This window comes from Bos mutus, chromosome 4 (assembly GCF_027580195.1).
Source record: "Bos mutus isolate GX-2022 chromosome 4, NWIPB_WYAK_1.1, whole genome shotgun sequence".
Classification (NCBI taxonomy): Eukaryota; Metazoa; Chordata; class Mammalia; order Artiodactyla; family Bovidae; genus Bos; species Bos mutus.
In genome coordinates this window covers 52428148-52440718 of record NC_091620.1, presented here as the reverse complement: position 1 = coordinate 52440718, position 12571 = coordinate 52428148, and the positions used below count along the sequence as shown (strand labels likewise).

At 40.8% G+C, this 12571-nt stretch overlaps 1 protein-coding gene across 1 annotated transcript in view; it reads right to left on the bottom strand.

The window, feature by feature from the left end:
* Positions 1 to 12571, bottom strand: part of CHN2 (chimerin 2) — a 340978-nt gene that overhangs the window by 15752 nt on the left and 312655 nt on the right. Inside the window, exons 8-9 of the mRNA XM_070369480.1 lie at positions 8576 to 8660; positions 3558 to 3731 (exon numbers count right to left, since the gene is read on the bottom strand). Coding sequence (XP_070225581.1) covers positions 3558 to 3731; positions 8576 to 8660 — 259 coding nt within the window. The remainder of the gene's footprint in view (positions 1 to 3557; positions 3732 to 8575; positions 8661 to 12571) is intronic.

The following is a 12571-nucleotide window of genomic DNA, read 5'->3' as shown; positions in this document are numbered from 1 at the left end:
ATAGCTACAGTCATAATAAGCAAATAAAAAGTTTCTACTGCTGCTGCAGTACAGTCTGTCAAGCAATGTAACTAAAGTACATTTCTGTTTATCATGTATACTATCCGCCATATATAAAAGTTGGACTGGATCTGCTAAAGCTCCAATACTTTGGCCACCTGATGCAAAGAGCTGACTCTTTGGAAAAAGACCCCAATGCTGGGAAAGATTGAATGCAAAAGCAGAAGAGGGTGGCAGAGGATGAAATGTTTAGATAGCATCACTGACTCAAAGGACACGAATTTGAGCAAACTCTGGGAGATAGTGAGGACAGAGGAGCCTGGCCTGTTGAAGTCCATGGGATCCTAGGAACTGAACAAAAGCAACATTAGGTCTGCATCAGAGACAGCAAATGCATGACACAGATACTGCCCCTCCTTTCTCCTCTGGCCATCAGAGATACTCTTCACTGACCTCAGCTCTCTCTCCTACTGAGCCCCACTCAGATTCAGAATTTGTCTCAGGACAGTTGTCTGGGGTGCCACTAGTGATCAACTGAACTGGCCCATAGATGAGACTTGGTTCTACTTGGTGGTGCATTAAGCATGCCTTGGTCCAGTTGTAACCCACCCTACAACAGAGGTGAGTACACAGTGGCACTTGGGAGCACAGTGCAGTGGGCAGTAACCCTGCCTTCTGACAGAAGAAGCTACAGGGAAGGTCTTACTGAGGAACTGCCTTTAAGGAAGTCATGGGACTTCCCTGGCGGTCCAGGGGTTAAGACTCTGCCTTTCAATGCAGGGGGTGTGGGTTCCATCTCTGGTCAGGGAGCTGAGATCCCACATGTCTCGTGGCCAAAAAACCAGAACATAAAACAGAAGCAATATTGTAACAAAGTCAATAAAGATGATAGAAATGGTCCACAGTAACAATAAATAAATAAATAAATGGAGGAAGTCACGAGGGATGGGCTGGACTTTGCCAGAGTTAGCAGAGGCTGCCGCCTCCCTTCCAATATTAATTCTCCCTTCCTCTAATGTGAAGAAACCTTTGGATTTTTAGAACAACACTCATTGAAGAGGCCCTTAAATCCTGGCCAATGTGAAGAGAGCAGAAGTGATGTGTACAGTGCTGCCTGTGGACTTGAAGGGCATGCCCTTTTGCTCTTGGCCGGAGTGCAGATGAGATGGTGATAACCATCTGGGACCATAGAGAGGAGGGCAGCACTCAGAGATGATGGGGTAATGAGCTGGGGGCCTGAATTCCTGCCTCTGGGCAGCTGCCCCACCATCCCTGGACTGCTGCTGGAGAGAGAGAGGTTTCCATGTTGATGTCACTATTAGTTGGGGTCTCTGTGATAGCATGAAAGCATCTGGGTTAAGAACATTGGTCAGACACACAGATTTGGAGGTGGAGTTAAAGGATTGGGTCATACCAGGTAAAAAAGAAATAACACTTGAGTCTTATATGTTGGGCTCTGTACTGGGCTGGTTATCTGGATCAACACCTTATGAGGCACAAGTGATTCTGTTCACTTTGAAGATGAAAGAAAAGAAAGTGAAAGTGTTAGTCACTCAGTTGTGTCTGATTCCTTGAAACATCATGGACAGTAAGTAGTCGGCCAGGCTCCTCTGTCTGTGGAATTCTCCAGGCAAGAATACAGGAGTGAGTTGCCATTCCCTTCTCCAAGGAAGCTTCCCAACCCAGGGATCAAACCTAGGTCTCCCACATTGCAGGCAGACTCTTTACCATCTGAGCCATCATGGAAGCATGAATCAATCACCTTATGAGCTACAACTGATTCTGTTCACTTTGAAGATGAGGAGACAGATATTCAAATGGAGTAAGTAACTTGCCCAAGGTCATACTGTAGCTGATATGAGAAATGGTTGGGAATCTAACTTCAAGTTCATGATCTTTTCACTCTGCCACATTATGCAGAAACAAATGGCCATAAAGGCATCTGGAGAACAATAAGAAATTGACTATGGATTGAAGATGGGATAAGATGTTCCAGTGGTGAAACTGGAAATGGAAGCGTCACCTGAATTTCTTCCAGCCCATTCTCTGGTTTCTGCTCACATGCATGGGACCCTAATGCCTGTAGCTCCAGTCCTTTTGCTGTGACTCCTAGCACAGATTCCTAACTTGTGCTATTCTAGCTCTTATACTAGACATGCTTAGTGCTGTGCTTTCTGTGGACACATTAGCCATCAGATGTGGTAGTCACTTGCCTCCAGCTGTTGGCAGTCTCTGATGAGGATCACCATGGGATGATCCCAGCTTCTTCAGAGAAGTGCAGGTCCTGGTGGTAAGCTCTGGAGAGGCTGATTATCTGACCCTCTGGGGTAGCAGAACCCTCAAAACAGCAGTACCCAGGGCTGCTCTTCCAAGCCACTCATCCAGAGTCAGGGCATCTCCTCAACTTGTACCCACCTCAGCCCTGCATCAAGAACTCACCAGATCCCAAAGCCCCTACTCAACTCTAACAGACCCAGCAGGCAAAAGGCAGGAGGCATTTCTTACAATCTGAGATCAAATGAGCGAGTCTTAAGGGAACAGATTAGCTATAGTTTTCATCCTGCATGGAAGAGGGAATCATTTCCTATCCCTAAAAGGTTTGGGAAAACAAGTTATAATATCATCTTTTGTTTTGGAAAGAATGGGATAGTTGGCAAATGCATAAATACCTGTAGCAGATAGTAAGCCAATTTGGATACAACAAGGGTACCAGCTATAGTAGGGTACATCCATGGCAACACTTGTAAAAGCCTCTCCAATTACCCAAATTACATCCAACAATCCAAATTCTCTCCAGCTACACTATAACCACCATATCACTGAACATTTTGATACTGAAAAATGGCCAAACAAAGCTCAAATAAAGGAAAGATGACTCAGGCATAATATAAAGAATCTTTTCTTTGAAATGTTCCCATCTTCCTTGTATTGTCAGTTTTTGGTGGACAAATCTTTCAATCTTTAGCTTTCCTCTTTGAAATAAACAGAATCAATACTAGGAATAAATTTCTATGTGGTAGAAAATACATGTGTTGACCAATAACTTTTTAACTTTTTTTAAAAGAAGCATTTTAAAAGACTTGATTTTAAAAGACCTCACCTCTGCCATAAACCCTTTCTGAACTCTCCTCAGATAAGATTAAAATGTCCTTCTTTGTGACTCCATGGTATTTTGAATACACGTACTCACAGCATTTACTTAGCACACATGCATGTATGCACTTATAGATTTATGTATTTGCACCCCTGATTCTGTATACTATCCTATGAATTTCTTAAAGGCATGAACTATAACTTTTATGTCCCCAGTGTGTAGTACATAATGAATGCTTGGCAAGCATGTATTAAATGCATGCCTGCATGGTTTTTATATGAAACAGAAATTGATGTCATTGGTTGGATTTAGTTTGTGTGTGTGTGTGTGTGTGTGTGTGTGTGTGCATGCAAACCATTTCCCTGAGATCAATAGTGGAGAGTCAATTTAACAATTATAAGAATAAAGTCTCCTTGACAACACTAAAAAGAAAGTCACTATAATAAGGAGTTTTTTTCCAAACCTCTTGCTTCAATTTCCCGAATGCAGATGTCTACCACCATGGGTCTCTGTGTGTTGTGAGCCTTCACAAGTGTCGTGAGGTCACAGCAGTACACCTTCTTGATCCTCTTGAGATCAGGCTGGCAGTCATTGGGAACGTGCTTGGAACACTGCTTGTGTACATTCAATCCACAGTCTGTAAAAAGAGAAGCCACATTAGTCTTGCCTGGCTGTTTTGTAAAAGTTCAACACAAATTATATGTTACCAAAAATAAAAAAAGGAAAACACCCGCAGGGCTTGTTGTATCTCTCTGGAACATCCATGCCACTTAGAGGTGGTGCTGTCCACAGATGAGTATGAAATCTATCTGTACTCATGAAACTTAAATAATTCCATTTTTCTCAATAAGCCTCTCTTATTGAGAAGAAAAGAGACATCTCACAGAGACAGTTTTGGTAATTAGGTTGTTTGCATGTTTTTTTCCCTTCTGGGACTGGAAACTTTGGGTCTGTTTGAGGGCTTTTGGGTTTAGATTCCTAGAGCAAATCCTCTCCCACAAAGGGCACCGAGGGCTTCTGCTAGGGTGTTTCCCTTGACTTTGTGACACTCCTTTTGCGGAAGACATGATTACACTGACTGTAGGAATCTGTCGTCTTTGGTCTGAGACCCCCATGACCATTGGCATACTCTTCTGCCTTCTTGGAGAATGGCCCATACTTTCCACTCCTGTCTTCTTTGCTGGGCAGTTTGAGTAGGCCATTGTCCTTTCTACTTGCCTTATTTTGACACCTGTGAGTGGAAATACTGTCTAACTGGACACTGGTGGGAGGACTCAAGAGTTTGCAATTTAGAACAATGCCACGTAATGTGATGATGAGAGCAATTATTTATAAAGCTCATATCAAGATCCAAAGCGGAAAAGGTGCTTTTAAGTTCAATGCACATATTAAAAGCCTTATTAGCAGTTGGTATCCACTGATGGAATTTCTCTAACAACAACAAGGCACAGTCTACATTCTGGAAAATAAAAATTTAATGCTGAAGATGTTCAAAGTTGACTTGGTGTCTATTCAAAATACCTTCTAATGTTGTTTTCATAGGTGTAAAGCATAATAATAAAATCATTTTTATATTTTATAGACATATTATAAACACATGATAATATTATAATGTCGCTGTTTTTAAAAAAGCACTTAACCACATCAAGGATTCGAGCGGATATAAACTTTTGCGAAATCATCAATAAACGATTTTTGTCATTATATGCTTTTCATGTCATGTTTTAGTGGGTGAGTTCTCTCTGTCTATCCCTTTCTAAAAACAAAACCACTTCTAATTACCTTAGCTTTATCAACATGAGAAGTTTAACAAAGCTCAAGTAAATGTCAACAACATTTGATCTACTGAATATAAATATTAGTGAACTGAACTAAATAGGATTGGCTGGTTTTCTTGTTTGCATAATGATAGCATCTACTCCTAGGGTTATCATGAGGATCAAATAAGTTAATATATGTAAAGTCTGAAGTGTGGGGAGTGCTACGTGAGAGTCAAATAGAAGAAACAGCAAATATGGTGATAGAAAATACAAGGACGCCCACCTAGCCACTTTTAAGTGATTTCATTAGTCGTTTTTACTAACTGTGAATTCTTACAAATTTCATTTAAAACATTTTTTTAAAATTACGGTAAAATATACATAAAGGTCACCATTTTAACCATTTAAGTATACAGTTCAGTGGCATTAAGTACCTTCACCCTATGTACAAACATCACTATCTCCAAACCTTTTTTATCTTTCAAAACAGAAACTCTGTACCCACGAAACAATAACTCCTGGGGCCTTCTTCCTCGTGATTCTGTCAACCATATTCTTCCTTCTGCATCCATCAGTCTGACTCCTTTAGATACCTCATATAAGTGGAGTCATACAGCATTTGTCCTTTTGTGACTGCCTCATTTCACTTAGTACAATGTCCTGAAGGTTCATTCATATCGTAGTTCATGACACAATTTCCTAAAGAACACTGCATTTAAGGCTGAATACTATTCCACTGTACATATGTACCACATTGTGTCTATCTGCTCATCCAGTGATGGGTGCTTGGGTTGTTTCAACCTTTTGGCTATCATAAACAATGTTGTTATCAATATGGGTGTACAAATATTTGTTCAATCCTTTCAGTTCTTTTGGGTATATACCCAGCAGTGGAACTGCTGGATTATATGATAATTCTAGTTTTAATTTCTTTACAAACTTCATTTTAAGGTCTGAAATGACAGTGTTTTTATGTAGAGTTAAATACTTATATTTTATTAAAATAAAGATGTTTTATAACAAATGTAGAAATACTCAATTTTTGCAAATGAATACAATTTTATATGCTATAAAGTCTAGTTAATTTTTAAAAAATTTGAAATATGTAAAATATTGAGAGGCAATGATGGATCTACCAAACATTTAATGGTCAGTTTTCAGTTTTCCTGCTGCTCAGAGGAAGTATGAGGTTAAGCCGTGGTCATTGGAGAATAGTAACATAGCCTTAGAATATGTTTTATTAAAAAAAATAATCCAAACCCTCTTATCCCAGAGAAAGTTGCTGTTCACAGCTAATCTGAATTCCAGAGTTTTGTTCTCATAATATTGACTTTGGACCAATTTCCTGCTGAAATTTGATAATACAAGCAATTAGGGATATTTTTGGTGGGTATAATCTAAAAAGGTTGAATTAATGAACACTGAGTAAAGCAGATAATTTGAACACTTTGCTCAGTGGTTGAGCTGTAGGATACTCTGTAACTCTTGATGACTAAGCTTTTCATGGTAATCCGGGTCTCTGGAACACTTCTGGAGAGTCTGTCTCCAAACTTGTGTTTCCTGCTTGCCTCGTAGACCTGGGGTGGGGGTGGGTAGAGTAGCCGACCTATATGAGTGTTCCTGGACCCATCCAGGTACCACCACCAGTGACTGCTGCATCTCTATAGAAGCCGAAATAGCCCTTTTCAGGCAGAGGAAGGATTTAAAGTCCCATGATCTTGTGAACCAAAATGGGCAGCATGGGGAAATACATCATCTTTTTTAATTTTAATTTTTAAAATTTTTATTGAAGTATAGCTGATTTATAATGTGTTAGTTTCAGGTATATAGCAAAGTGATCCAGATATTTTTTCCAGAATATATATATATATATATATATATATATATATATCTTTTCCAGATTCTTTTCTCATAGAGGTTATTACAGAATACTGAGTGGAGTTCCCTGTGCTATACAGTAGGTCCTTGTTGTTTATTTTATATATAGAAATGTGTAATGTTACTCCCAAATTCCTACTTTATCCCTCTGCTCCCGCCTCTCCCCTCTGGTAACCATAAGTTTGTTTTCTATGTCTGTGAGTCTGTTTCTGTTTTGTAAGTAAGTTCAAGTGTGGGAAATAGATCATATTAATGTAATGTCATTCAGTTCAGTTCAGTCGCTCAGTCGCATCTGACTCTTTGCGACCCCATGAATCGCAGCACGTCAGGCCTCCCTGTCCATTACCAACTCCCAGAGTTCACCCAAACTCATGTCCATCGAGTTGGTGATGCCATCCAGGCATTTCATCCTCTGTCGTCCCCTTCTCCTCCTGCCCCCAATCCCTCCCAGCATCAGAGTCTTTTCTAATAAGTCAACTCTTCGCATGAGGTGGCCAAAGTATTGGAGTTTCAGCTTTAGCATCATCCCTTCCAAAGAAATCCCAGGGCTGATCTCCTTTAGAATGGACTGGTTGGATCTCCTTACAGTCCAAGAGACTCTCAAGAGTCTTCTCCAACACCACAGTTCAAAAGCATCAATTCTTCGGCGCTCAGCTTTCTTCACAGTTCAACTCTCATAGCCTTGACTAGATGGACCTTTGTTGGCAAAGTAATGTCTCTGCTTTTGAATATGCTATCTAGGTTGGTCATAACTTACCTTCCAAGGAGTGTCTTTTAATTTCATGGCTGCAATCACCATCTGCAGTGATTTTGGAGCCCACTTATTTTATTTTAAATGCTTCACACAAATTGTTTCTTTAAAATCATACTCTAGCAAGAAACAAATCAGTTAAGCTATCAGTGGAAACCCAATCAATATATCACAGGAGGCTGTTCTTGCTCCTAGCCAGAAGTGTTTGCCAGAAAAAGCCTGGCATGATGAATTAGGAAGCCCAGTTAAACATTAATTTGGCAATTCTTTTCTGTGTTGTTAGGTATATCTTAACAAGATGTGTTGTGCACGCTTAGCAATGGGTGTATGCGTCCAGTTCTAAGTGGAAAAACACCTAGGGTTTCAAAGTACTTTGAAAATATGTGACATGCAATCAACGTGTGTATTTTCACTGCTAATTTGATGGCAGAAAAATACTGGACCTGGGCTCTGGAGTCAAATCAAAGTTCTACCACTTACTGTGTGGCCAAGGGCAATGAACAGTTATCAATAAAGCTCAGTTTCTTCATCTATTTAATGGGGAGAATAATTGCATCTCCCCCAAAGTTTGGGGCTGAAGTCCATGGGGTTTGTTGCAAAGAGCTGGACACGACTGAACGACTGATCACACAAGGTTTGTTGGTAAGGCTAAATGATATGATGAATAGAAAGTGTTAGCTCAGTGCTTGGTATGGAGTAATTGTTCACTTATTATTTTTATGCCCTGCTTTTTGTAGTAAAGCAGGGATGGGAAAGGACTGTGACTTTTCTACCTATGCAACTCCACTGGAATCAAGTTTCTTTTTCTTTTAAGGACAACTACCTATTTTGGGTGGCAGGTAGATGCCTAAGAAAATAGACTCGCTTGGATTTTTTTTTTCTTTTCTTGCATAAATGTGAGATATTCCTTCTCATTCTAGCAAACAACCTAGAACAGTTTCTCCATTAAGCACAGAGATGACTTGAGTCTTCCAGAAAGCTAGACTTTTGAGCTAATCTGAGCCTATTTCCAAGCTCTGAAAAGAAGACCCCCATGAAACCATGATGACACTTTCTGTAAATGGAAAAGGAGAAAGGAAGTTCCATGCCTACCTGAGCACCGGACCCCTTGGGCAATGAGCCCCCACATGAAGTTGGCACAGTACTCACACCAGTGCGGGCCTCGGAACGTGTGGACCTGTAAGCCAAAATGAAGAAGTGTCAGAAAATGCAGTCACTTGGAGGCAGGTGGCCTTGGACATGAATGACACCAAGAAACAAATGCCTGTGTGGGAGTAAGCATCCCTCGCTGGGCTTTTTCTTTCCAGTGATGTTGAGTTGCCACAGAGCTGGAGAAAACAGATGCACTTTGATTTCTGAAAATTCTCCACTGAGCCTCATGCCCCAAGCTAGAGCCAAAAAGGAATGTGGAGAAATGGTAAAATTACAGGGCCATGCCATCAGCAAAGGAACGAGACACTCACTACCCCTAAAAAAGAACTACATGGATAAACGGAAGATAGCCTGAGCCAGTCGCTATAACCTGCATTTAGTTCAGCAAATTCTGGAAGGCAGGACTCAGTTACTGTGGCCTTTTGACCAAAGTTGTCCTATCCAGTAAAGTAGGAAATGGCAACCTACTCCAGTATTCTTGCCTGGAAAATTCCACGGACAGAGGAGCCTGGCAGGCTACAGTCCAGTCCAGAGGGTTGCAAAGAGTCAGAAGCGATTTAGCACGCATGCATGCATAGGATAATTACAAGCTTCAAAGGCTTTAATTCACTTCCAGAAGATGGTTGGATGGCATCACTGACTCAATGGACATGAGTTTGAGCAAACTCCAGGAGTTAGTGAAGGACAGGGAAGCCTAGTGTGCTGCAGTTCATGAGGTCACAGAGTCAGACACCACATAGCAATTGAACAACAACAACAAGAAAAGTCTTTAAAAAAAAAAGGTAGAGGAGACTTCCCTGGTGGTTCAGTGGTTATGACTCTGTGTTTGCAATGCAAGGGGCATAGGTTCGATCCCTGGTCAGGGAACTAAGATCTCGCATGCCACATGGCGTGGTTAGAGCAAAACAAAACAAAGGAGGGAGTTGACTCTGAAAATGAAGGCCACCCCGTGTAGCTTCTGAGTGTGTAAGTTGAAAGTTCCTTCTGATTGGCCAGAGTGCCAGTCTCACTGGTTGATGCCCAACTCAGTTGTTAAATATTTTGAAAAAATCATGATGTAAAGATGGTCTTATTTCTAATTATTTATGTACAACCTCCTGTGACAGGACTATATATTAGGTCATGATTTAAAACAAAAACAGAACAAAACAAAAATATATGTTCTCTGGCACAAGTAAGCATCAAGAAACAGAGTCAGGGGATGCCTTGAAAGCAAATGCAGCTGTGGTTGAGCCAGAAACCATCACAGGCAGTCTATCTGGGGGCACATATATCAATGTGAAGAGGTTTGGAATTTTTTACAAAATTAAAATATCATGAGACTGTATGGTTTCTATAAGGATTTTCAAAGTTTTAAACCTCTATTAACAAATAAAAGACATGCAGACAATATTATTATTTTTTTTTTTTTTAGAGACTGGGAGGCCTGAACGGGCTTATATAGTCAAGACGACCACTACAGTCACAATTTGCAAAGATGCTCATCAGAGCTCTACTTCAGAAAAAAATAGCATCACTTGGAGATCTTCATTTATTTACATATGCTAGTAATTGGTTGTATATATAGTGACAAAACAGACTTGGTTCCCTCCTAATGGCACTTACAGATTTGTCAGGGCAGAGAAAGTGATCAATTAGCCAATCAAAAAGAGAAACTTCTGACCATGGTTTTATGCAATAAAACTATGTTATAATAGTTTTTTGGTATTGCAGTTTATCACATGCAAACTCTCCCCATTATACTATTTCTGCTTTGAAACATGATAGGGGAAAAGAAAAACCTCTCAGGATTGTTTTGACTAAAATGGAGGATAGTGCTGCAAGGAAATGACACCAGGATATGACAAAGCACCCCTTGTTGGAATGCAGAGACTCTATCTGAGGGAGCGCTTGCATTCTCTCGGAGCCAAAACACACGATTCATCGAGAGGCCCACTCACATGAAACGTGGTTCTAAAAGAATTCCTCAGGAAAGTGTCCTACTGAAAGCAGAACAGTTTACAAATTAAGCAATCAAAGGCTTCTTAATATTTTAGTAGAGATGCTCTAAAGCACCAGTCCTTTTTGGCCCAGGACCAGTTTCGTGGAAGACAATGTTTCCACAGACTCACAGGGGATGGTTCCAGGATGATTTAAGTGTGTAACACTTATTGTGCACTTTATTTCTATTATTATTATGTCAGCTTCACCTCAGATCATCAGGCATTAGATCCTGGAGGTGAGGGACTCCTGCTGGTTAATTAAGGCAACAAAGTTGATTGCTCATATACTGTTGAAATTGCAAGGTTGATAAAATAATATGTAAAATAATATATCTCAAAAAGAAAGAAAAGAAAAAAAAGGTGTGGAAAAGATTATACAAGAAAAAATGAGGCTGCTACTAGAGAGATTTAGGAAAGGCCTCTGTGTTATCCAAGACAGTCAGGAAGTCCTCTTTTGAAAGGGTGACCTCAAATTGCTTGAAGGAAGAGAAGCCAGTCTGCTGGGGGCTTTGAAGGGAGCATTTCTGGCAGAAGGAATCTATGGAGGCCCTACAGGAGCAAAAAAGCTTGGTGTTACTGAAGAGTTAGAAGGTAAGGGTGGCCAGAACACCAGAGTGCAGGGGACAGGGCCTGGGATGAGGCTGTGAGTAGGAACCTTGAAGGCTTGATTAATGAGTGTGGGTTTGGTTGTGATCAAATACAACAGCAAGTTCCTGGAGGACTTCAAGTAGGACGATGACTTTTTTAAAAAAGATGTTCTGACCACTGTGTTGAAAATGGAAGGGAGAGTATTAATAGTAGAAACGATTCAGCAACTAGATGGTAGTGTTCAGATGAGAAACGATAGAGGCTGTGACCAGGATGTTGGAGGTAGAGATGGGAAGTGAATGGATTTGAGATCTGTTTTGAAGTTAGAATTTAAAGGACTTGATTGTAGAATAGATGTGGGTCTTTGAAGGAGAGGGTAATCAAGAGTGACTCCTAGATTCTCATTTTAGAAAGCAGGCAGATAGTGATGCCACTTGCTGAGATATGGAAGACATTCTTTTGGGAGAAATTAAAAACTTCAGTTTTGACCAGTGAAAGGTTAAATGCTGCTGAGATTCCAAATGATAGAATTAAGCAGGAATTTACACCGAATGCAATAGCTCACACGAGGAGGAACTGGAGGTCTACATTTGGCCATCCTTGACAAATATATGGTATGTAGAATTGTGTGAATGGGGAAAATAAAACCTCTTAGAGATAGTAGAAAATGAAGAAAATAGAGCCCAATCCCAAGCCCTTGGTGCATCAGCATTTGGAGAGAACCAAGAGAGTAAAGTGGTTTAGAAGTCAAGAGGTGAACCGTGTTTTAGGGAAGGAGTGGCCAATTCCAGGCTGAATGCAGGAAAGAGGTCCAGTAATTGGGGGTTCAACTGTGACTCAGACACATGGAAGTCACTGGCAACCTTGACAAAAGAAGTCTCTGGATCACTGAGGGCAGAAGTCATTCTTGAGGGAACTGGGAGGATAACTGGGAAGCATGGGAGGATAACTGGAAGGCATGGAAGGAGAGAAGTGTAGAGGCAAATTCATCAAGAAGTTTGGCTGTGATGTCCAGCAGAGCAGCAAGAGAGCTCCAGGGAGGTAAGGAATGGGCCCTGGGAGGACTTTTTAAAAATAAAAGACTGGAGACATTCAGTTCAGTTCAGTTCAGTCACTCAGTCATGTCCAACTCTTTGCAATCCCATGGACTGCAGCACAACAGGCTTCCCTGTCCATCACCAATTCCCTGAGCTTACTCAAACTCATGTCCATTCAGTCACTGATGCCATCCAACCATCTCATCCTTTGTTGTCTCTTTCACCTTCTGCCTTCAATCTTTCCCAGCATCAGGGTCTTTTCAAAAGAGTCAGTTCTTCACCTCAGGTCGCCAAAGTATTTGAGTTTCAGCTTCAGCATCAGTTGTTCC